We start from the raw sequence: 26860 nt of genomic DNA, 5'->3' as shown, positions 1-26860 counted from the left end.
TTCTGGGTATTATTTTGAAGGTATAGTAAACATACTCAAATATAGTAGATACTGAGTGTTGAAGAGTTAATGAAGACTCTGAGGATCTTGGACTGAACTACTAAGGATGGCATTCCTATAAACTGACAATATTGAAAACAGTGGGACTGAGGACTGTGGAGGCAGAAATTGAGATGTTTACAAGTTCATATCAGACATCTTAAAGATGCCTCTAAGAACCCACATGGAGAGGTCAAGTGAATAGAGATACACATACACAAACACACATGAAAAGAGACCTGGTCTGAAAAATTACTTTTAACAGCCAAAGGATGGTACTTGAAAACATGAAACTGGATGAAGAGTTCAGATAGTGAAAAAGTCCAGTGTTTTTTTTCTTTGGTGCACTCCAATATTAAAAGCTCATGGAAACGAAAGTGTATCACCAACAGACTGAGTAGAAAAGCCAAAGTCGTACAGAAAAACAAGCACAGCATGTCGTTCTAGACAGTGAAGGAATATTTCAAGGAGTTGGGTAAACTCTATTAGGTCAAAGTGAGCAATGATAATCGACTTTTAAATTTAGAAACGTGGAAGTCAGTGATGCCCAAAACTGAAGCATTTTTAGTTAAGTGCTAAAGGTAAAACCTGATCAGGGTGGGTTAACAGACTTGAAAAAAGCAAAATTCAGTATAATTTTTGCTTGCTTCTTGTTTCACATACCCTGTTGTTCAGTTGCAAAGTTGTGTGACTCTGACCCCATGGACTGCAGCACACCAGGCTTCCCTGTCCTTCACCATCTCCCAGAGCTTGCTCCAACTCATATCCACCGTGATGCCATACAACCATCTCGTCCTCTGTCATCCCCTTCTCCTGCCTTCAATCTTTCCCAGCATCAGGGTCTTTCCCAGTGAGTCAGCTCTTCACATCAGATGGCCAAAGTATTGGAGCTTCAGCTTCAGCATCAGTCCTCCCAGTGAATATTAACGGTTGATTCAAGTACCTCCTGGGAAGCATCTGTCAATTCTGAAAATGGCAATTTTTCAAATATACAAATATGCTACCCAAGGCAACACCTATCCTGAAACACAGTTTTGCCTGGTGACCTCATTAAGATGAGGAAATGACAAAGTAATCTGCTGTATATTTAAATAAGCAGTACAGTAAAAGTATAATTCTAAACAAATTCATTCAAGGGTAAAAAAAATGGCATGTTATTTTTCCTGGCAGCATTTGTATCTGATGCAGCAACAGTCAACTTCCATTGCCACTTCAGTGTCTGTAACAGCAGTAATTGGATGTAGTTTCTTCAAGACATGTCTCATGCCAAATTTTACATTTTTGTGTGGGCAAGTCCAGAAATACTGATTAAATACTGATTAAAGAGTCTTAAAAGACAATTTTCTAGTACTAAAAAATGTAAGGCATTTATTTGGAAATACTTCATAAAATCTTTGTCTTTCAATTATTTAGGAATTTTGACTAAATCCCTGTATCTTTTCATAATTTTAAAACTTGAGGTGATTTGTACCAAAGCATCCAGAGTGGTTCCTGACACGGGTGGGAATGGGGCAATTTTGTGCACCAAGTAACATTTGGCAATGTCTGCAAGCATTTTTAGTTTTACAACGCGGAGAGAGAATGTCACTGGCATATATGGCAGAGGACAAGCACACTACTAACCACGCTAATATAAAATAAAAACCCACCCTACTACAACAATCTGACAGCTGACTCAGAAGGTCATCAATGGCAAGGCTGAGAAACTCTGAGGATAAACATTATTGAAAGACAAGGAGCTTGAAGTGGTCAATTCTACATTCAAGACTACCTGGGTTCAAACACAAAAAGATGCATTCAAATGCATTCATGTGTTCTGCTTTCATGGATACAGAGGGTCGACTGCACTGCGCCATTTTATATAAGGAACCTGAGCGTCTGTGAATTTTGGTATCTGCGGGAAATGGGAGGAACAGTGTTCCCGAAACAAATCTCCCAGACACCAAGGGGTAACTGATTCACATGTGACTAATGGAATGAACTTGAATAATTTAATCTTGATTTAATTGGTCTTGGTTTCCTTACTATTTAAAAAAATATTTGTTAAGTATTTGAGATAATTCACATGAACATTTAATTCAGTTCCTGACAAGTAAAATGTACCATTACTTTGTAAACACAAACTATGTATAACATAGACCTATATATTAAAATCTAAAATTGTCTCACTAAATTCCTGAAGCTCCTACAATGTCATGATCTACACACACCACGTGGAAAACTGATATATGACATGGCTAATTCTTGATTAGCCACCACTGAAATGTTCTGCTCATTGGATCAAAATTGCTAGCATACTTCCTAGCCTTTGAAAACCTGCCAAAACTCAGAAGTTCTCAAGAGCTCTTCTTGGCCACTCACTCGGTGAGTAGTGATGGAGTCAGATCCAACTACAATCCCCAGCCAGACCATGGCAACTGACAACCTATAAAATTTTCAGTAGAGAGAATGAATGACACAGTAAAAACCAGTATTAACAACAGCACATACTTCAATATCAGCCAGTAACAGAAATTCAGAGGTTTTCATCTCACCAATCCCAAAGAGGCTTGAATAATCTTCCAAATCTACCTTTCATTTATAATTCCAGTTCTTAAATATGCCCCAGCACTAACAACGGCCTGTACGCAAAATGAAAGTGTCTTATTAGAGCTGCTTAAAGTCTTATTTTCAAGTTACATGAATACACAGAAACTCAAGAAATTCCTTAAATTCCAATAGTTTATTTCCCATCTCCTAAGTTATGAAGTTCAGAGTAGAGTTTCAGCATTAAATAATGACACATATCAAGTTTCAGACTATTTATTCATCAGTGTAAACCCCACCACAATACACCAACGTGATTTCGTGCATTTAGAGGGGAAATATTTCCTGGTTAAGTGGAAAATTGTGCGGATGGCTTCTGGAAGACCTTCATTCAAATCAGCTTTACAGTGAAATATTTCATTTAGAAGTCTGGACCTTCTTTCTTCAGTTTGCTGTAATCTACATTCACAGAGTAGAACTTGGAAAAGAAAAAAGATATTTTAGATAATCATATACACAAAGATGATATAGAAGTTTAAGATCATTTTTATTCAGCTTTATATAGTAACAATTATAGACATGAATTATTAAAAATATTTAACAATATAAAAGTCATTCAAACAAAGACGTTAAAATTCCAGTCCTTAATAATGGTTTTCGTAAGGTAAAAATATTCAGTCTTCGGTAAAAATATTCAGTCTTCCTCAGAAAAGCAGAGTCAGTATGATCTGTTGGAACTTATAAAAAATTCTTCTTTTCAAGGTGAATAATTATGAATTCTTCTGACATATACTTCCAATTGTTACATTTTTCCTTTCATTTCCATTAGGTACAGGAGTGAATCTCCAACAGAATGAGTATCAATTATTATCCTTATTTGGTCAGCAAAGTGCTATAATTTAGATGGGAAAGGTTTAAAGCAATAAAGATCAGCTAATAATATAAAGTCATGCTTTGTTGCATGTTTGTTTCTGTTAGTTTTTAGATACAAACTGGCCTGCTTTGATGGCTTTTCTTTCCATTTTTCCCTCTCTTTCACTTAGGGGTTTCCTTAATTTCCTAACCCAGAATGCATCAAAATCAAATTTATACTTTACCACCTTTGGTACAAAAGCTTTTAAATATATTTAAATGTATTTTGGAAACTTTTAAATTTTCAAAAATGTGCCTATATTCAACTTAATTTGAAATATATTTTACTATCATTTCTTTAAAAACTGCCTCTAACTCCCAATAATTAAAAAAAATGATTTATACTTGTAACTGCTCTAACAATCCTACTAAGGAAACAGGATTCGTAATAAGCCCAGACAAGGCTATAATCTTATGCCAAAGAATACTGAAGAGGCTATGCTATAATTACTTGAAAACTGTATTATTTAACTCCAGAAGTATCCGAAGTGCAGAATTCATCATCATTTTCTTCAGTTTTTAAACAAGAAGCTCATAGATCTGTGTCCATTGTTTCTTCAAACCCTTTTATTTCTTGAAACATACCCTAACTTCTTGATCTCTAATTGAAAAATTCTTAATTTGACTTTTAAAAAAATTCCCAGGTTGTGAAGCTTATCCTTGAGATACATATGTAGACGTTTATACACTTTATAAACATTAAGGTATGAATCAGTCATAAAGTAGTATTTTTTCTTCTGACAGTATTCTCCTATGAAGTAACTGAAATAAGACAGAGACTTGAAAGAAACCAACTGTTCATCTGTAACACACTAACAAAATGTTAAACAGAGTATTTATAAAAGGAACTGCAGGTTGTATTTTAAGAAATATTTATGGGCTGTTTTAAAAGATCCCAGGCACTATCGGCAGAATCATTTATCTTAATTATCACAACCTTACTCATTCTTTAGAAAAGAAGCCACTGGGATCAAGTTATCAAGTTGTCAGAAGCAGGATCAAGCTCCTACACCCAAGCAGAGTGGAAAGTTGACAGTATTTTTGCTAATTTTCTCAAAACTAAGCAGACTTCTGATATGTTTGCTTTATTCAGCTCCATGTACCAGTATCAGAGTTCTCTGTCAAAGTAATTTTCAAATCTGCTTTATTTTTCAGCTTCCATGTCCCCAATCCTTTTCTCAATTTAATGGTAGCTACCTCGGCAGTTTCTGAAACAACAGCTGGGAAGGCACAGCATATTCTGATCTTGGCTTCAGGGTATTTTATCCAGTTGAGAAATGCTGCTAGACCTTCAATGCTTAAATGCTATCTCAGCCTACTCTCTTGTATTAGTTAGCTTTTGCTAGAATGTGAAATAGCAAAAAATAACCACCAAATCATAGCGGCTTTCAAGAAAGGTTTATTTTTCATTCACATTATCTGCCTTTCTAAGCTCACTGCTCTGTTCTTTTCATTTTAATCTGGGCTGAATGAGAAGCCCTAACTGTCAATTTGGTCTCAGGAGGGAAATGGAAAAGAACAATGGACGAACCACACGCTTGATTAGAAGTGGCAGATACCACTTTCTTTGATTTGCCAGAGCAAGTCACATAACCAAACCTGGTGTTAAAAGGGCCAGAAAAAAATTCTCTTAGGTGAGAGGAAGTGAATGACAGAGAAAGAATAACCTAGCCTACCTCAGCGTTTGGGTTTAAGAGCAGTAGTAGACATCATCCATGCCAAGCTCCCAAGTTTTTGGACTTGGCTCCCTTCTATTTCTGCTTGCAAATGTCCCAATCCTTCTAAACTCATCTCTTGGCAAGTAGAGCCAGCAATAGTCTACTAACATCCTGTTTTCCAAAATCTTTTATAATGAACTCTTTAGGCACAAGGTCTGCTTTCCAAGTTATAGCAGGTGACACTTCAGATATTTTGCCATTATATGATTCCTTTTTCCAGGCTAATACCAGTATGTTAGCTATTTACAGCCCAATCTATGCCACACACATTAGATTTCTGCTGAGGCAACGTTCCATTTCCAGCTCACATGGCCTTATCCTGGCATGTGTTACCATATTCTTGTTGCTGCTGTTCAGTCACTAAGTCGTGTCCGATTCTTTGTGACCCCATGAACATTGTATTTTAAAACACTGGTAATCAGTTTCATTATCATAATCACCTGGGGAGTTTTCTGAACTACATACCAGAGATTCCAATATGCTCTTGGGGTGAGGGGACAAAGGCCTGGGGTTTTTTGGTTGCTGCTATTTCCTTTTTCAAAGTTTATTGGATGTGGAATCATTTTCTCCAGAATGGACTTAAATTTACAGAAGAGAAAAAAACAGGATGCTTGTGTGTCATTTTTTGAGGCAAAATGTGACACAAATTAAGATGGCTCACTTCAGGTTCACCAGTACATTTTTGTTTCTTGTAGAGAAATCTGTTGAAGATTTGGAAGCCCAATTATAATCAGAAGGTTGAACATAAGGCTTGGAGTCTGCAAAAGGTGGTAATTATTTAAAAGCTGCTGTCATCAGTAATGACAGCATATTTCTGTAATAAGGAGCTATATCTGCCAAAAGGTCCTAAACACTCCTTGCTCTGGATACTTCTCCCTAACAGTGCTCAAAGAAACTGCTAGTTTTTGATGAAAGAGCCTGGCATAGTGGAAAATTCACAGCAAGTTATATACTTTAAGTGGGTAAACTGTATGGTATATAAAGGGCTTCCCAGGTGGCCCTAGTGGTAAAGAACCCACCTGCCAATGCAGGAGACATAAGAGATGAGGGTTTGATCCCTGGATTGAGAAGATCCCTGGAGGAGGACATGGCAACTCACTCCAGTATTCTTGCCTGGAGAACCCCATGGACAGAATAGACTTGTGGGCTACAGTCCATCAGTTAAGTCACTCAGTCGTGTCCAACTCTTTGAGACCCCATGAACTGCAGTACGCCAGGCTTCCCTGTCCATCATCAACTCCTGGAGCTTGCACAAACTCATGTCCATTGAATTGGTGATGCCATCCAACCATCTCATCCTCTGTCTCACCCTTTGACTCTCTGACAGTCCATAGGGTCACAAAGAGTTGGACTCAACTGAAGTGACTTAGTACATGAATCATATCCTAATAAAACTTTGACATGCCATGGGTTTTTTCTTTGTATATGCAAAAATTTACATTCTTTATGACACTGCAAGGATTTTTTATTTGTATATGCAAAAATTTTACATGGAAGCATAGCATCTGAGGAATAAATGGTCTTAGATTTTCAACAAGGATAGACCTTATGGGCATCATGCTAAGTGAGGTAACTGAGACAGAGAAAGACAAATATACTGTATGATCATCACTTAAATAGAATCTAAAGAGTCTGAATTTGTAAAAAGAGAAAGTAGACTGGTGACTACCAGGGGATGGAAGATGGGGAAATTGGGAAGATTTTATTAAAGGCAGAAACTTGCGACTAGTACCTCAACAAGTTCTGGAGGCTTAATGTACAATATAGTGATGATCATCAACAGTATCACAAATTTCAGAGTTGCTAAGAGACTAGCTCTTAATTATTCTCAACACAAAAATGTGATAATTATGTGACATGATAAAGGTGTTAGCTAACACTACTGTAGTAATCATAGTGTAATACATAAATGCACCCAACCAACAAGCTGTACACCTTCAACTTACACAATATTACACGTCAATTATGTATCAATTACATAAATAGAGGCAAATAGCCTCAGTCCATGAAATCATTCTTTGGAGTAGTTTCACAAACTAGTTTTGCAGAAAGATGTCAAAAAGGTGTACCCAGAAAGTTTATGGTAAAATATAAGTTTCAACTGATTTTCACATCTTTCTACTAATTCTCACCTGAAATATGTCAACCATACCAAAAAGAAAAAACCACCAACCAAACCAGCCACTAGATTCGTTACTCAAAGTGTGGCCCATGGACCAAGACCATCAATATCATCTGAAACTTTATCAGAAATGCAAATGTTCAGTTTCCACAACAGATCAAGTGAATCAGAACCGCTGGGGGTGGAGTTGAAGAATCTATTTTTAACAACCTCTCCAGAGATGCCAATGTATGCCGAGGTCTGAGAATCACTGCACTACACTAAACAAGACTGGAGAAAATGTTAACCATACTATCTCTTTCTTTCCTTAGTCAAATTAGCAGAATTGAGACATTATCTTCATTTCCTACACAGACTCTAAAGCTTGTGAATAAAGTTCTTAAAAAGATATTTATTAGAAAAATATACCATTTTAATTTCACAGAACAATCTAGCAATTTCTCAAAGTTCATTTATAATAGAGTTTTACTTGCATCTCCTATTTCAAAAAAAGACCTAGTCCATGACAAAATTTATTAAAATACACTTTCCAGCAATTCTGAAACAATTTTTAGCTTACCTTGTACTGATCATTAGGACCTAGTTTGTTCCAGGGTTCTGGGTTATTCTTTCTGTCCCAACTAGAAGAAATATATAAAACATTATAATTATTAAAGTTACAAAATACTATTTAAAATAGTTTTATATTCAAGAAGCTATCATTTTGAATAGATCAAATTCCATTTCCTATCAGATGAAGTAGTGTTATTTTCATTATAGAGTTGAAATAGAGAAAAGACCCCTAATAAGCAAACCCATGGAACAAGTTAGAAAAAGGTACAACACAGAGAGCCCCTTGGGGCAGTTATCCCTGTTCCTAACCCTGTCACAGAAAACTTTATTTTAAAAAAAAGCATTCCCTACTGTAGAAAAACAGCCCCCAAAAAACACTCAAACATACTAGCAACCCTAAGTGTTTTATAAAGTTACTATTATCTCAATCCTCACAACATTACAAAACGGGTACTGGCAGTTCTATTCAACCAACGAGAAAATGCAAGTCAGAGAAATCTAGAAATAATTTCATGAACCAGAAAAAAAAAAAAAAACAACAACAACAACAGTAGAACTGGGATCTGAACTGGGATCTGAATCTACGACAGCCAATTTCAGCTTCTTTCTACTACTTGACGCTGCCTCTCTAGAAAGATTGAGGCTCCTAAATCAGTTTGGTAAACCATCAAAGTTCTAAAAATTTTTAAACACTTACCTGACATCGGGATTGAACAATGCCAGGCGCGTGACATACAGTGCTGCTCCAGTCCCTCCTGCTCCAATAAATATGAAGAGGGGGATCAACTGGAAGCCAAAACAAAATACATGAGAATTAACAGTCATCTTCAAATACCTACATACTGATAAAAGTAAACAAAAAAAGACTACAGTAGTTTCTTCACGGATTCCCAAATCTCTAACCATCTTTTTATTTTTTAAAAAAATTCTAACAGCTTTATTGGGATTTACATGCCGTAAAATTCATTAACTTCAACAACCAACGATTTCCAGGAAATGTATAAAGTTGTGCAACCGTCCCACAATACAGTTTTAGAACATCCCCATCACCCCAAGAATCTCTCTCAGGGCCACTGCTGCCACTCACACCCCCATCTTCAGCCCCAGGCAACCACTAATCTGCGTTCTAACTCTAGATTAACCTTCTCTTCAAACCACCTTTTTTATCTGGTCTTGAAGTTTGAAAAAAAAGACTTCATTTTTAAGGAAGATTACTTTTAACTATATTCAACAGTTTAAAAAAAAAAAAGGAATTTCTAAAGGATGTGAAGATAATTCTGATTTAACGTGGAAAACGTTATACTGCAATTTTAAATTTTCTAAGAAACTATATCATCTTTTTTACCTAATAGTCATACATCACTCTCATTAAATTCCAGCTTCTCGCATGCTTGAAACACAAGCTCTTGGCAAATTATTTAAGCTTGCTTCTATACAGACGTTATGAAAAACAAAAATTCTGTTAAATAAAGTCTGAATGAGCATATAGAAGCACACCTACTATAAATACCGCTATTGCACATAATTTCTGGAAACGAACTGCTAGCACACTTAACGCAGTTAGGCAATCAGATTTAAAAATACAAATTAAAAGATTGCGTAATTGAGTTTTAGGACCACCGGACGTTGACGTGCAAGGGGAAAATACGTGAAATATTTCTTTTATATTTCTATATATATTTCTCAACGCAATTAAACTCCGCACTCCTAAAATATCATAAAATATCAAGACGTCAAGAGAAACTGAGGATTCCAAACTCAGAGACCTTCACATTTTCCTGAAGGCCTGGTGGTGCAATGAAGTGAAAACAAGGCTTTTAACAGCACAACAAACAGTGTAACTGACCTTTCCTGCTGTCTAACCCACACAGCGCCCAACTATCCGTCCTGGTACCACCGACCTGCAAAAGGACGCGCGCCCACCTCACTGTTCCAACATTTTCTTTTCCCCGAGAGTATCCCTCACCTCCCCCGTGCGAGGCCAAACCCCCACAATGCAAGGCGTGCAAGGTCAGAACTCAAGGTCCTGGGGCAACTAGAAGAACAGGACAGAGTGAGGCAAGGTCCAGCCCCGAGAAACCGTAAGGGGCTGAAGGAGGAAGCTCCTAGGGGACTGACGCAGCCGCCTACCCCCACAAGATAGACAAGGGAACACTGGAAGAGGGTTTAAGAACTCACGCTAGGATGCCTCTTGGCCTGACCGATGATCTGGCGGAGCATGGTTGCAACAGAGGCCTCGAGTCCAAACCGAGAGAAAAGCTAAGCCGCAAGACCGGAGGTTAAGCACTCACCGCACCTGGGAGGAGCGGACGTCCAAAGTCACTCAGGACCTCCTACCTGAAGGACCCCTGGCTCAGAGGGCGGCCTGCGGCAGGAGGGCCCGGATGCAGCTGTCCTGGATAATGCCTGTTTGGCTCAGACCCTCTCGCGTCTGCTCTAACCTGGCTAAATCAACAGCGTTCGACTGCAAAGCAAAACAGTCTCATTACTATGCCTTGCATACTTTAAATGGGTAATTTTTTTTGCGTCAAAACTAGAACCTACGATTGACTACACGGGCACTTTCTCGGGAGGCCTCGTGTTTGAAGAGGGGGCGGGCAGGCGGACGCTAGCGCCTTGAGCTCAGAGAGCCGTGTCCTTTAGCTAGACGTCCACGAGCCTGGTCCGCGCGCCGAGACGCTGGGGGCGCGTGTGCCGGCTGCGCGCCGGCCGCCCTGACAGCCGCTCGGGGAGCTGCGCGGCGCCTCTGGCTGCTGGGCGCCGGCCGGCTGGAGGGCAGGTCGAGTCTCTAGCCGCTGAGGTCAGCGACTGCGGTTTAAAACTACTGCAGCTGCTTCCTGTCCTTGACTGTCATTGAAGAGCAGAAGTTAGAAATTAGTAAATGACTTAAAGATGGCTGTAGTCTTGTTAATATGATCTGGAAACAGTTCCTGGTCGTCGCTTAAGTGTTCAGGGCTTCCGTGGTGGCTCCAATGCGGAAGACAGGTTCGATCCCTGAAACAGGAAGATTCCCTGAAGCAGGAAATGGCAACCCACTCCAGGTATTCTTGCCTGGAGATTCCCACGGACAGAGGAGCCTGGCTACAAAGACCTTTGCGACATTGCCACTCTCTCCTCTGCCTGGGTCTGAAACTGCATTCTAAAAATATGTTTCTATCGGTCTTGTCACTACAAATAATTTTTTCCGGTATCCCAATACTGGAATTCTCATTTACCTGTTTTTTCTTTTTCTTTTTTTTAACCCAGAAGTCTTCCCAGGCATTCAAGAACACTCTGAACCCCAACCTCATATGTAGCTTAAAGCATTAATCAAATGATCACACCAGTAATTGGACCTGGAAAGAAAGTCTCCTCCAAAAAAGTAATGGGAGACCTGAAGGAGAAGACATTAACCAAACGAAATGGAGGTAGATGTATAGACAGAGGTAATAGTTGTGACTGTCAGAAACTAAAGAGACTTTTTAAGAAGGGAGGTCTGGTTTGGTTGGAACTTGAATAGTAGAGGAAGCGGGTGGTGGGAGGATCAGATCTGTTGCACCAGTGGTCATTTACACAGCATGGGTTTTATGCTGAGAGCGTTAGGGAGTTAGGCAAAAGCAAGATGTGACTTTAAGTTATTGCTTTGTCTATGAAAATTGAATTACTGGAGATAAACATGAAAAATGGGGGAATGGTTAAAGGGCCATTGCAATAGTCCATGTTAGAAAATGGTAGCTTCTACTAGTGTAGGAAATGTGATGATGAAGAAGAGATTGCAGAGATATTTAGGAGGTAGCACCAAGACACTGTGATTGGTCAAACATGGGAGTAGGAAGAAGAGGGAATCCAGGATAGTTTCAGAGGTTCCATTCTAACTCTGGATTTTGATGCCAATTATTGAGATTATGAGAATTGGACCATAAAGAAGGCTGAGCTCTGGAGAATTGATGCTTTCAAATTGTGGTGCTGGAGAAGAGGTGGTGATTATTAAAATGACATGAAGCTTATGAAGACTGGTATCTTTTTCATTCATTCAGTAAATCTTTATTAAGTACCTACTCTGAATCTGGCACTGTTTTAACTATGGCAGCTGAAAGAAAAACTTGTTCCTCACTAATGGCGTTTACAGACTGGTTGGGAAGACAAACAGGAGGGAAGAGGGGCAGGGCACAACCTTTAAAAGAATGGTATAGCCTGAAGACATGACATAAATTGATTAGAATCAAATAGGTCCAAGATGGCAGACTAGTGGACTTCCACTAGAATTTGAGCCTCAGTATATGCTGGTTGTAACACATCAGCAAGCTGAAAGACACATCCACCGGCACCAAGATGGTTCAAAGGCTGACAATAAAAGATCAAAAAATGAGCAGCAGCCCAATTCCTGGAATTCTCCACCCTTTCCCTAAAATAGTTGAAGTAATCCTCCTATTCAAGCCCATGAAATTACTCCGCCTGTAGAAGCTAACCACATCACATTTTGCGACTGCTCTTGCCTTCTGAGATGGCCCACGCTCTGTCTATGGAGTGTGTTTCTCTCTAAATAAATCCGCCTCTTACTTATCACTTTGTCACTCATTGAATTCTTTCTGTGATGAAATATCAAGAACCTGAGCTTCATCTGAGTCACTCCAGATAATGAGTGCAGCCATGAAATTAAAAGACGCTGACTCCATGGAAGAAAAGTTATGACCAACCTAGACAGCGTATTAAAAAGCAGAGATTTTACTTTGCCAACAAAGGTCTGTCTAGTCAAGGCTATGGTTTTTCCAGCAGTCATATATAGATGTGAGAGTTGGACTATAAAGAAAGCTGAGCACAGAAGAATTGATACTTTTGAACTGTGGTGTTGGAGAAGACTCTTCAGAGTCCCCTGGACTGCAAAGAGATCCAACCAGTCCATCCTAAAGGAGATCAGTCCTGGGTATTCCTTGGAAGGACTGATGTTGAAGCTGAAACTCCAGTACTTTGGCCACCTGATGCAAAGAGCTGACTCATTTGAAAAGACCCTGATGCTGGGAAAGATTGAAGGCGGGAGGAGAAGGGGACGACAGAGGATGAGATGGTTGGATGGCATCACTGACTCAATGGGCATAAGTTTGACTAAACTCCAGGAGTTGGTGATGGACAGGGAGGCCTGGCATGCCGCAGTCCATGGGGTTGCAAAGAGTCGGTCGGACATGACTGAGCAACTGAACTGACTGACTGACTGAGCTTCATTAGGTCCTAAAAACAGGTGTGTGATCTCAGTTGGAAGCTGTGGGTCTTGGCCGGGTTTAATTCTTGCACATGGGTTCAAAGCCTAATCTGAGGTGAATGGTTTCAAAACCATAAATAAACAATTAAGATAATTTTAGAGACTTCCTGTTAGTAACTCAGTTGTGTCTGACCCTTTGTTACCCTATGGACTGTAGCACGCCAGGCTCCTCTATGCATGAGATTTCCCAGGCAAGAATACCAGAGTGGGTAGCTGTTCCCCTCTCCAGGGAGGATCTTCCTGACCCAAGGATCGAACCCTCATCTCCTGAGTTTCCTGCATTGCAGGTGGATTCTTTACCGTGTAAGCCACCAGGGAAGCCCATTTTAGAGACTAATAAGACAAACAAACAAAAAGAATAATGAGTAGAGGAGGACATGGAGGCATGGAGGAAAGAAGTTTATTTTAGTAAAAATGAATGTGGAAGATTCCTCTGAGGAGGTAATATTTGAGCTGAAACCTAAATGAAAAGAAGATAACCTGCTGAAGATTGGGGGAAAAACATTCCGATTGTCAATAAAAAACAGTTTTGAGGTTTAAAAAAATAATAAAATGCTCAAGGGAGGCCAGTATGGCTGGCCCATAAAAAAATGAGATCAGAGAGGTTATAAAGGTGTCTCTGACATTTACTTTATAAATTATGGTAAGGAGTATGATTACGTTAAAAGAAAAGATCGGCACAAAAATCATGGAAGATACTTAGATGTGAACACAGAAGCCCAAGATTAGTAAGTGTAGGTAGGCTTTCAGTAAAGAAATTAGAAGGGGAAGATCTCTTCTTGCAATATTTTATTTTTAATGATAACAATTGGTAATAAGTAAGTAGGCATACAGGAATGCCATTGCTAATAAGCAAAATCGGGTGACTCTTTTCAATGATTTAGTTTCTAGAAGTAACAATAATATAGGTAGTCAAGTGATGCCTTTGGAATCATTAACAAAGCAGGGTTGTGCTGTGCTTAGTCTCTTCAGTTCAGTTCAGTTCATTCGCTCAGTCATGTCCGACTCTTTGTGACCATATGAATCGCAGCGAGCCAGGCCTCCCTGTCCATCACCAACTCCTGGAGTTCACCCAAACTCATGTCGATTGAGTCAGTGATGCCATCCAGCCGTCTCATCCTCTTGTCATCCCCTTCTCCTCCTGCCCCCAATCCCTCCCAGCATCAGGGTCTTTTCCAGTGAGTCAACTCTTTGCATGAGGTGGCCAAGGTATTGGAGTTTCAGCTTTAGCATCAGTCCTTCCAATGAACACCCAGAACTGATCTCCTTTAGGATGGACTGGTTGGAACTCCTTGCAGTCCAAGGAACTCTCAAGAGTCTTCTCCAACACCACAGTTCAAAAGCATCAATTCTTCGGCGCTCAGCTTTCTTCACAGTCCAACTTTCACATCCATACATGACCACTGGAAAAACCATAGCCTTGACTAGACAGACCTTTGTTGGCAAAGTAATGTCTCTGCTTTTGAATATGCTATCTAGGTTGGTCATAACTTTCTTTCCAAGGAGTAAGCGTCTTTTAATATCATGGCTGCAGTCACCATCTGCAGTGATTTTGGAGTCCCCCAAAATAAAGTCTGACACTGTTTCCGCATCTATTTCCCATGAAGTGATGGTACCGGATGCCATGATCTTAGTTTTCTGAATGTTGAGCTTTAAGCCAAATTTTTATTAGTCTCTTAGTCGTGTCCAACTCTGCTTCCCTATGGACTGTAGCCCACCAGGCACCTCTGTCTATGGGGATTCTCCAGGCAAGAATACTGGAGTAGCTTGCCATGTCTTCCTCCAGGGGAATCTTCCCAACCCAGGGATTGAGCCCAGGTCTTCAACAGAATTGCAGACGGATTCTGTATTAACTGAGCTCCAAGGGAAGCCCAAGAATACTGGAGTGGGTAGCCTATCCCTTCTTCAGGGGATCTCCCTGACCCAGGAATTGAACTGGGGTCTCCTGCATTGCAGGCGGATTCTTTACTAACTGAGCTACCAGGGAAGTTAAATTTCATTTTTAAAAGTTTTTTTTTGGGGGGGGAGGGGCATTTGTCTTGGGAGTTATTAGTTTCTTGGCCAGGGGTTGAACCCAGGCACCTGGCAATGGAAGCATGGGGTCCTAAACAATGGAACACCAGAGAATTTTCTAAATTTCATTAAATATTAAGCAAAATGTCTAATTGTAAAAATCTATATTTTTCACAATAAAGTTAGAGGAAAGAGTCAGTGACCAATATTTAAGCAGAGATGGGAAGATTAGAGATGACAGTCTGGGAAAAGAAGCCATAGTAGAATATACATGATGTAAAAACAAACTTCAGCTTTATAAGTAGGATTGGTGTGTGTGGCAGATTATATTATGTACAAATTCTTGCTGCTTCTCCCTGGAAGGGGTATCACCTACTTGCCTCACTAATGTCAGGCTTGATAAGATGACTTGCATTATTTGCCAATGAGATGTGACAAGTAGTATTTGTCATGCACAGGCAGAAGCTTTAAGAGCTAGCATGTGCTATGTTCTGTCTTTTCATTCTGCCACAAGATCAGCAGTGTTGTAGACAGAGCCTTTCCTGTCATGCTGAAAACTACCCGCAGCTGATATGTTGCTGAGCTATGGTGGACGTGCATTGAAAATGAAAAAGAAACAAGTCACCAGGTTTGAGAGTAGCCTGTTACTGTAGCATAACCTAATCTACTGAGATTAGTACAGAATTTGGTTCCAAAACTGTGGAGGCGTGTTACGATAAAAACCCTAAAATATGAGCCATTGGATTCAGGACTCAGCAACAGGTGACAAGGTAATTATTACTAGAGGCTAGAAGGATGGCAGTCTATGTTATGCAATGCCAGAAGGTTTGGTGAAATAGTTCGCAATTAATTAGAAGGCAGTTAATGTCCCTTGGAGAAGGCAGTGGCACCCCACTCCAGTACTCTTGCCTGGAAAATCCCATGGACGGAGGAGCCTGGTAGGCTGCAGTCCATGGGGTCACTAGGAGTCGGACACGACTGAGCGACTTCACTTTCACTTTTCACTTTCATGCATTGGAGAAGGAAATGGCAACCTACTCCAGTGTTCTTGCCTGGAGAATCCCAGGGACGGGGGAGCCTGGTGGGCTGCTGTCTATGGGGTCGCACAGAGTTGGACACGACTGAAGTGACTTAGCAGCAGCAGCAGCAGCAGCAATGTCCCTAGTGAACTCAGAGCTTTCAGTGAAATGGCAGGCAAAGGGCTTGTAGCAACGTGCGTCAGTTACTATTGGCAACAATTGACACACTTGTAGTACAACAAAAAGAAGGACTCAGAAAGTAATTGATCAGTTTGCAAGCTATAATGTTAGAGAATGTAGCATCTAGAAAGTCAGAGAAAAAAGGAGGGGAGATTTGCTTCCGTGCAGATGATATAGCATGGAAAAGGCAGAAGGAAGGAAAGTTCACAAAGTGTATAATGTGCAGAAGGAATTGAAATGAATTCAGTGTGGTGGGAGCTTAGGTTTCCTAAGGAGGAGTTATTGGAAATGAAGTGGAAAAGATTAACAGATTTTTGAGAAGTTGAGATTTGGAACTTTATCTTTTAGACGGTAAAGATTTGTAAGTTTTATATATAAATGGGATAAAACAATGGCAGGATACTATTAATATATTAATAAAGCTGTTTTTCATTAAAACCATTCCACTCTGAGACATGTGTCCTCTAGATTTCCTGTTCCTTTGTTCTATTTAATTTTGTGAACAATTTTAAAATACCAAAATATTATTCAAACTAAATGCAAGTTGTTCAGTGAATAATTATAGGCAGTATATCAATAGCATACCCCAAAAGTATTTCTTTTGCATGGTTTCTCTGAAGATTCAAGCCCAGAAAATTCTGGAAAGTATAGTAATTATGTGTTGTTATTAAATGTGTGACAGTAAAGAAATAGCTTCTTTAGAGAAGAATAATTTGATAAGTGAACCATGGAGTACAACTATATTAATGCAAATTGAAAGCAGAATCTTATATTTTTTACTCTGTTTGCATTTAGCGTTTAATTATTTTTCTAGCAGATAAGTTGACAACCAGAGTTGTTTTTCTGAAAACACAAATACAAATTATATTAAGATTCTGCAGTTATCCTTAATCTAAAAATAAATGTTCTTGTAATAGTATTGTGGTTGCTTAGCATAAACTGTATTTAATTATACAACTTCTATTGGAAAAATGAAAACATATTTTGTTCTGTGAAAGTTTACTTCCACTCTTATAAATCTGAAAGCCTCACATACAGTCATCAGTTTAAATTAAATACTTGAAGCATTTTTTGAAGCATTTTATGTACAAAATTCAATGAATACTAAAAAGTAAAGAAATGCTAGCAATTTAAAATCATGGTACTTCTTTTCACTGAAAACTTCTGGTTAAATATTAATTTTAGGAAAACAGTATTTATTAAAACTTTTGGAAAATTATGCCATACACATATATCTTTAAATTATATCTTTTTGAGAATAACTATGCTCTATTCTTCTGTGTTGCCACTTGTTATTTCTCTGCAGTTTCTATCTCTTCTATGAATCCACTCATTCAGTCATTTGTTCATTCATATATTCATTCTTAAACATATGTTAAGTACCTACTGCGTACTGTTCATCATGCTAAATGCTTAGGACAAGATGAATAACACAATGCTGTCTTTCCTTAACATCTTATAATCTAGTGGGATGGGAGTATAATTATTACAAAGCTGTATGGTAAGTGCCACAGTAAATACTGATATATAGCGTAGGTTACTTGGTGTATGAATTCATTTCTGGAAATGTTGAGTCTAGCAATTTCTACGAAATATCCAATCAGAGATGTTTTGAACGCTGGCAGAAATACCACTAGAGTTCAAGAGAAGTTTGGTCTACAAGTACAATATAAAAGGAAAGGGCGTGCATGTGAGATTTATGGAAATTGATGAGCTTGGCTACAAAGAATGTGTAAGAAGGAAAGTGTAAGGAGAGAAGAGGGTCAGTGCTGTGATTCTAGAGAATATGCACAAAATGAGGACCAGGCCAAGCAGGAGGAGTTAGAACAGAAAAAGTAGAATGAGTCAGAAATGTAGGCTGATATATCCATCAGGGTTCAATCAGAGAAACAGAGCTTCTAGGATATATGCATGTATAATAAGAGTTTTATTATAAGGAATTGACATTATGCAATTGTGGGAGTACTGTTTCTAATTGCATCTTGAAGTCAACAGGAAGGGTAGTCAGGAAAGGAAGAGGACATGAGGAACAGAAGCAAAGGCATATTAGAATCTCTGGGGATGGGTGGAACCCATGAGAACAGAGCGACCACAATGGTCTCTCATTACCTCCAAACTCTCAGGCTTAATGATATGGGTGTCCTGCCAAAGACACTGGAGCCCTTTGTCACAGAACTGGACATAAACCTAGTTTAGGAATATAGAAACTAAAGGAGGGATTTGTCAAGAACAGGAATACTAAGAGGTGCCCTGGGAGATCTGCATTTCTGACATACTCCTCCTTACCCTCACTGAGTTGTAGCTTCCTAATTTCCTCTTGATAATCAAAGTTAATTACCGAAGTTAATAGAATAACCTCCCATATGGTTGTTGATTGAAGAGCCCCAAGTGATTAGGTAGCAGTCTCAACTTCCACTTTAATTGAATCATTGCTCTATGTCCTGATAGAAAACTTTTCTTGAAGCTAGGGCTTCTAGATTAGCAAGGCTCCAGTTGCAGAAGTGATAGGAATTTCACTAGTGGATTTTTAGGGAAAATAATAAGAGCCACTTCCATATCATCTTTCACTAGTGTCCTTCAGGGTCAATGCAGAGTTGAACTAAAATACTACAGCTGTTTAATATTGACAGTATTTCATACAGAAACATCTGTTTACTGGGCTGAAATATTTCTTCCTCAATTAACAAATCAAAGAGTGTGTTCCATGTAACCATAGGTGCTGGTTGGTTGAAAGGGGATCAGGTATTATTGCAGGAGTATAGAACACAGGCATCTGTAACACTTACTCATGCAATTTACTTATACCTTCAGGACCAGCTCGGACTCATCTGGTTTCCATTGGTGATAGAATGCTGCTCTGCATATTCAGTCTTATGGCTTTGTTGATCAGACAAAACCCAGTTCATGATGGATAACTTAGTTTGCATGGTAATTTGCTTCAAGGACTGACAGATCTGCTAGGTTATTTTTTGTTTTTGTTGTTGAAGTATAGTTTGTTTCACAATGCAGTGTTAGTTTCTAGAGTAAGAGTGATTCAGTTATATATGTATATAACTGAAATATATATATATTCTTTTGCAGATTCTTTTCCATTATAGGTTATTAAAAGATATTGAATATAGTTTCCTGTGTTATACAGTAGGACCTTCTTATTTATCTATTTTATATGTAGTATTAAGAGTCGGACACGACTGAGCAACTTCACTTTCCCTTTTCACGTTCATGCATTGGAGAAGGAAATGGCAACCCACTCCAGTGTTCTTGCCTGGAGAATCCCAGGGACGGGGGAGCCTGGTGGGCTGCCATTCGCTGGGTCGCACAGAGTTGGACACGACTGAAGCGACTTAGCAGCAGCAACAGCAGCAGCAGTAGCATGAGTTTGTTAACCCCAAACTCCTAATTTATCCCTCCCCCCTTTCCTCTTTGGTAACCGTAAGTTTGTTTTCTCTATGTGAGTCTGTTTCTGTTTTGTAAATAAGTTTATTTGTATATATATTTTTAGATGTCACATATAAGTGGTGAAACTTGTCTTTCTCTTTTTGCCTTGGGAGACTGACCCACAAAAACATTTGTATGGTTTATGTAAGAGAATGCTTTGCCTGTGTTCTTTCTATTCTCTGAGTTTTGTGGTGCCATGTCTTGTATTTGTCTAAAGATGAAAATCCATTTGAGTTTATTTTTGTGTGTGGCACGAGGGAGTGTTCTAACTTCATTTATTTACATGTAGCCATCCAACTTTACCAATACCACTTGCAGAAGAGATTGTCTTTTCTCCATTGTATATTCTTGCCTCCATTTTCAAAGGTTAATTGAGTGTAGGCTGTGGGTTTATTTCTAGGCTCTCTGTTCTGTTCCATTGATCTATATATCTATTTTCGTGCCAACACCATGCTATTATGATTACTGTAGCTTTGCAGTATTTTCTAAAGTCCGGGAGGGTTATATCTCCAGCTTTGTTCTTTCTCTTCAGGATTGTTTTGGTAATTCTGGGTCTTTTGTGGTTCGATATACATTTTAGGATTATTTGCTCTAGTTCTGTGAAAAATGTCATGGATGATTGATAGGGATTACACTTAATGTGCAGATTGCTTTGGATAGTATGGCTATTTTAATTATATTAATTCTTCCAATCTAAGAGCATGGGATATCTTTCCATTTATTTTAATCATCTTCACTTTCCTTTATTAATGTTTTGTAGTCTGCATATACATTTTTCACCTCCTTGGTCAGGGTTACTCCTAAGTATTTTTTTATGGTATTTTAGAAGGGACTCTTTAAAACTTTCTATTATTTCATTGTTTATTTAAAGAAATGCAACAGATTTCTGTATATTAATCTTGTATCCTGTTACCCTGCTAAATACATTACCTGAACACATTGCTGATTAGAGTATAAATTGGGACTACGCTTTGAAAATCTACTAAAGTTAATACTTGAATACAATATGGTCCAATAATTTACTCTGATGTAAACCTAACAGAAATGTGTGCTTATGTATGCCAAGACATGAACAAGAATACATATCAAACTATTATCTATAATAGCATAAACTGAAAAGAGCCAAAGTGTTTATCAAGGGTAAATGAAAAGTGAATTGTGGTATATTCAAGCACACAATTCTGGTATATTCCACAATGCAAATGAACTACAATTACAACAACATAGATTATCCTCAGAAAAAATATTAGTCAAAGAAATCAGAAACAAAATAACATACACTGTATGGGTTCATGTACATAAAATGTGAAAAAAAAATAGTTCTAGATTCAAGATAATGACTATATTTATAGGCCACAGAGGGTACTAATTGAGGGGGCTCAAGAGAGACTTTTTTGGCCTTGGCATGGATGATGTTTAAAAGGGTGTTTTGTTCCTTGAGCCTTTCATCTGTATGTTCATTTATTTTTCACTGTCCTCTGATATTTTCCAATAAGAGTTGCTTTTTTTTAACTGAGTTGTGTAGATTTAGAACAATATTGGGGGTTTGCTTATGTTCTGTCACTTGAAGACTTGATGGATTAAAAAGAACAGAAGGTATTATTTATGCATTCTTGTTTGTTTGAAAGCTTTGCCACCTTTTGAGTTGATGACACGAAACCTCCTGTCTCTAACTAACCTTATTTGTCTGTCTAACAAACAATGTTGTACACTTTGTGATGTTGCATCAGTGATGCTGTCTTTGCCCATCTGCTTTGCTTTCTTGGGACTTGCCCCTTGTAAAACTCAGCCCCTAAGAGTGCCATTCATATGCACTGAAACATAATTAAATATCTCAGCTTGTCTAAGAGATCTAATACACAGCTACTTAGCAAATATTGAAATACCTCTTTCATCTTCTCTCCAGGCAGAACAAATACTGATAACATTTCACAGTATCAGGTTAGTTTACAAACAAGCTGTGTTACAGTGTGGATGAACCATGAAAACCCTATGCTAGATAAAAGAAGCCAGACACAGAAGACCATACATTTTTTATTTCATTTGTATACAGATCCAGAATAGGCAAATTCCAAGAGATAGAAAGTGGATTAATGACTGCCACAGTCTAGAAATAAGAAAACAGGGAGTCCCTACTAATGGGTTTGGGCTATCTTTCTGTGATGATGTTATATATGTTCTACAGTTAGATAGTGGTGATGATTGTACAACTTTTGAGTATGCTAAAAGCCATGAATTTTACACCATGGAAGTGTGGATATTATGGTATGTAAACTGTATCTCAATAAAGATATAAAAACTCAGCCCTGAGCTAAACGTCTTTTTAAAAAAAGTTAATCCTGTTATGTCTAGAGAGATGACTGGCTAGGGCACAAAGATAAAGTGAAAATTTATTTTCATAAAAATTTTTTGTGCATTAAACATTTTTTTACTGTGTGTACATATTATCTAGAACAATTAATTTTAAAATGTCAGTATTATTCATTTTTTATATATGTGGAAAGTTTTTACTCTGTAATACTAGAGCAGATCCTTGTTGCCTTGGAGAAAATTCTGTAGTCAGTATATTTTACATAATTTGAAAACGGTGGTTATCAATGAACCCTTTGTTAGAAAACATTGAGGTGGTTTTAGAAGTTTCCAGTCATCTAGAGTTGCAGTTGAAAATTCTGATTCTAACTTGATTTCTATTCCTTTGTAGATATTCTGTCTTTTCTCTTTAGAAGCATTTAGTATTCTCTTGAAGCTCAGATATTTCAGCACCATCTTTTTATATTTCTTCAATATTGTTTTCTCCTGAATATCTCTGAAAACATTAAGTATTGTGAGATAACATGAGCCATAGACTCTACAATGAATTAAGTGATCACAAATGACAGCTGTTTGGCTAGCTGCTGGCTCCAGCCCAACTCAGTATTTCTTATTTCATCCTAATAGTGATAAAATAATAATTTTCATTCTGCCATAGCAAACATTGTCACCAAAGGTTTGCCTTCAATAGGCACCTTATTCCTGGCTACTACATTTAATACTGTAAATAACATTTTTATCACTGCATCTGTATCTATTTTCCACTGTTAATAAATTGCCTGTGCTTCCTTGGTGGCTCAGTGGAAAAGAATGTCCTTGCTAATGCAGGAGACTTGGGTTCAATCCCTGGGTTGGGAAGATCCCCTGGAGAAGGAAATGGCAAACCACTCCAGGGTTCTTGCCTGGGAAGTCCCATGGACGGAGGAGCCTGGCGGACTACAGTACACAGGGCTGTAAAACAGTCAGACTTGACTTAAGGACTAAACCACAACAACAAATGAAGGCATCACTGCCTTTTGACAAACACCAAGTCAAATAATAAATCTTTAATTCTCATGGTTGAGTTTTATTTATTTATTTTCTGAACACCTTTCTCTAGCAAGCATTCATTTCAAAGAAGATTTTAGTAGAAGAAATGGAAACCACTATAAGTATTTTATACTGAAAAAAAAATTGGTACATGCAAAATCATTAGAAGGGCTGAAAGAGTGAAAGTCAGTAATCCAAAGAGGCTGTGAGTTTCACAATCGTACAACTGTAGCTATGATCTAAAAGTCAGAAAACAAAGTGGAGCTATTGTTGCTAATCTTTTCCAGAGCTCGTTCTCCACCATGACGTTATGCATTTGAAAATGGTGAGTAAATGCCAGAACGTAGATTCTACTTTCACAGATAACGGATCTTGTTTTGCTACTGCTACCGCTGAAAGAAGGTGGCCTCTGTCTCCTTTCATCTTCTAAATCTATGATGTACATGAGACCTGATATATATGAATTATATAATTGTCTTAAAGATTTTTTAAAATCTAAATCCTCTCATTTTGTTAGTTTTACTAAAATATTCATTGATTCTTGGTTGCCTCTATGTCTATATACATAGAATAGGAGGATTTGGTAGCCCGAATTTTTATATGTTGTCTAAATAAGAAGTCCTATTCACCTGGCAGATCAAAGAATGCAAGTTCTGTTTATAGATGTCCTCACTGTGCTCATTATGGTGGGCAGGAAGAAGATCAGTGATGTAGGGAGAGTACATGTGAGTAGGCTCTTTTTCATGATTTATGAGTGATTTGTATGCTGGATCTTCCTATATCTTATGACAGCTCATGGCACTGGGTTTATTATCCTTCTTTCTTCTGTAAACCTGATGCCCGTTCTGGTAATTTCTGGAATCAGACTTCTTACTTAATAAAAATATACTTGAAGTTATATTCTGGGGAGAAACACTGTTTTCAGGCCCTCTGCAAATAGATTTCTAGGAAACTTTTTTTTCCTTCTTATGAATTAGCCAGCCTATTATCCAAGTCTTAGCTCTTCTCACAGGCCTCATTATCTGTCATTTGAGGGTTATACAAGGACTTCTGAAAAAACTCATTTCAGTGACTCATATCTTTCACCCAGATGAGATTAAGTGCTTTTTAGTCTGGTGGGTTTTGTTGGCAATCTGAGCCTACCTCCATAACTGTTAACATTTCTTCTACCCTCAAAAGTTTGCTTGTGACACTCTGCTAAGATTTATGGCAGAGTTATGGCTTTTTGGCTTTATTTATATTCATTTTTTTTCTTGTGATTTCAGTGAAATCTGGGGAGAGTAGAAATGTAACTGACATGTTCCATTATGTTTTGTGAGCCAGATCTGTTATCTTTCAGTCTGTCAGTTCAGTTGCTCAGTCGTATGACTCTTTGTGACTCCATGGAATGCAAAACGCCAGGCTTCCCTGTCCATCACAACTGCCAGACCTTGCTCAAACTCATATCCATTGAGTTGGTGATGTATGTTATCCTTAGGTTTATAACAAACTGATTTCCACTTTTCTGGTTTCTTAAAATACTAATCAGGACCTACAGCTTTTCTCTCAAACCAGATAATACAATTCAACTTTTTTCATTTCTTATTTTACTTTCCCCACACACTCCATCTTTTTATCTCCAAGTATCTTGAATTTGGTTACAAATCATTTTGAATTATGACACTTCCTGAAAGCCAACTAAGGACCAGATGCCATCTTTGGATATTGAGAAAACAAGTGGCTTCCACTTGAGGGGGTTTCATGATAACTTCCAGAGAAGGTGATGGCACCCCACTCCAGTACTCTTGCCAGGCAAATCCCGTGGACAGAGGAGCCTGGTGGGCTGCAGCCCATGTGGTCTCGAAGAGTCGGACGTGACTGAGTGATTTCACTTTCACTTTTCACTTTCATGCATTGGAGAAGGAAATGGCAACCCACTCCAGTGTTCTTGCCTGGAGAATCCCAGGGATGGGGGAGCCTGGTGGGTTGCCGTCTCTGGGGTCGCACAGAGTTGGACACAACTGAAGCGACTTAGCAGCAGCAGCAGCATGATAACTTCATACAAACTTTATACATTTTTACTTTATACAAGGAGGTACAAGAAAGATACTGAAACGGGAAAGAGTTTACTAATATTTTACAATTTTGGAATGGAAGTTTCCTCAGTATGATAGAAAGGTTTGAGTGGGTACATAGCAGTGGTGGTTTGGGTCAGGGAACTAAAGGTTTAGAGAGATCAGAGGGTCAGAGACATTGCATTTTTAGCAGTGACGTGGAACACAGAAATATGAGGTTGCAATAACTACGGTTGTGGTGGAATGTCTTGAGGCATTCGAGGTAGCCCAGCTTTCATGGAATCTGACTAGTCATCTCTATTCCTCTATTTATCCTGGTCATTTGCTTATGTCCTTTCTTTGGTCTGGAATTGGCGTCTCTTTTTCTCTCTTCTCCAGCCCAGTTCAGATACCATGTCTGGAGCTAAATGAGACTTTTGGCCTTAATCTGGTGGTCCAGTGGTTAAGAATTCATTTGCCAATGCAGGAGACACAGATTTTATCCCTAGTCTTGGGAGATTCCACATGCAACTAAGCCCATGTGTCACAACTACTGAGACCAAGCTCTAGAGCCTGCAAACCTCAGCAAGAGAAGCCACTGCAATGAGAAGCCCACAGACCACAACGAGAGAGTGGCCTGCTTGCTGCAACTAGAGAAAGCTGCACAACAATGAAGACCCGGCACAGCCATAGATCAATAAAATTTTAAAAATCAAAAAGAAAAAAAAAAGCTTTCTTTAGGAAGACTTCCCTTAGCATGTGTACTTTTTCTCTGGCAGCCTTTTCACAATAGGTAGTAATTACTCACTGACTTCGGAGAGAGCAATGGCAACCCACTCCAGTACTCTTGCCTGAAAACCCCATGGACGGAGGAGCCTGGTGGGCTGCAGTTCATGGGGTCACTAAGAGTTGAACACGACTGAGCGACTTCACTTTCACTTTTCACTTTCATGCATTGGAGAAGGAAATGGCAACCCACTCCAGTGTTCTTGCCTGGAGAGTCCCAGGGACGGGGGAGCCTGGTGGGCTGCTGTCTCTGGGGTCGCACAGAGTCGGACACGACTGACTGGACTTAGCAGCAGCGGCAGCAGCAGCAGCAGCTCCTCATCAACTTATTTGTATCCTCAACTATATCTTAAGCTCTGGCAGGGAAAAGATAACTTTCTTGCTGAAGGTACAGCCTCTATGTAATCATCCCCTAAACTGCACTAGGTAAGTATTTATCAGTTCTTCAAATTTAGTATTATAAAATTCAATTACAGTTCACAAAAGAATTCAACATGTTTTCTTTAAGGAATAAGCGCCCCTACTGTATTGCATGATTTGCTTCTTATATATTTCATTTACAGTCCTTCCTAACTCTATATTTTCCCATGTTACAAACATTACCACTCAATATGTATCTGGGGAATACATAAACTGAATCAGCTTTATTCTAATCTTACTTTCTCCTTGATATAGAAACATGTAAAAAGTATTAATACTGCTCAGATTCTAACATTTTAACATTGTTTTTAAAAAATAGCTAACCTGTATTCGAATAAACGTTGCATTTGAAACTGCTGAAGGACTGAAATCCAATTGTATATACCCTCCTCATATTTTTATGGATTTAAAAGTTCATCTTAAAAAATATATTATCTAAGTGTATGCAAAGCACTATTCCACATTCATGGAGACACACACACTGCTCTGTCTTCTCAGAAACAAAAACTGACCTATTTATTTGGACT

The 26860-nt window shown here is 38.6% G+C and overlaps 1 protein-coding gene and 1 long non-coding RNA gene across 2 annotated transcripts; one reads left to right on the top strand and one right to left on the bottom strand.

Annotated features, from left to right (window-relative positions):
• Nucleotides 1–2825: 2825 nt before the first annotated feature.
• On the bottom strand, nucleotides 2826–10190 carry COXFA4 (cytochrome c oxidase associated subunit FA4). The gene is made up of 4 exons (XM_086397626.1): nucleotides 10048–10190; nucleotides 8567–8655; nucleotides 7877–7937; nucleotides 2826–3043 (listed from the first exon to the last, which is right to left on the bottom strand). Exons 1-4 carry the CDS (start codon nucleotides 10087–10089, stop codon nucleotides 2987–2989), a joined length of 249 nt encoding a protein of 82 aa, XP_086253752.1. The 5' UTR covers nucleotides 10090–10190; the 3' UTR covers nucleotides 2826–2986.
• A 297-nt stretch (nucleotides 10191–10487) lies between these two features.
• Nucleotides 10488–12411, top strand: LOC147374595 (uncharacterized). Its single transcript, XR_015162948.1, has 2 exons — nucleotides 10488–10910; nucleotides 11116–12411. It is a non-coding gene; the product is annotated as an uncharacterized LOC147374595 (long non-coding RNA).
• Nucleotides 12412–26860: the final 14449 nt, after the last annotated feature.

The sequence above is a fragment of the Bos grunniens genome, chromosome 4 (assembly GCF_055505025.1).
Source record: "Bos grunniens cultivar Pamir isolate PY7600 chromosome 4, Bosgru_T2T1.0, whole genome shotgun sequence".
Lineage (NCBI taxonomy): Eukaryota > Metazoa > Chordata > Mammalia > Artiodactyla > Bovidae > Bos > Bos grunniens.
Note: the sequence above shows the minus strand (reverse complement) of the source record. Positions and strands in the feature narration are given on the sequence as shown.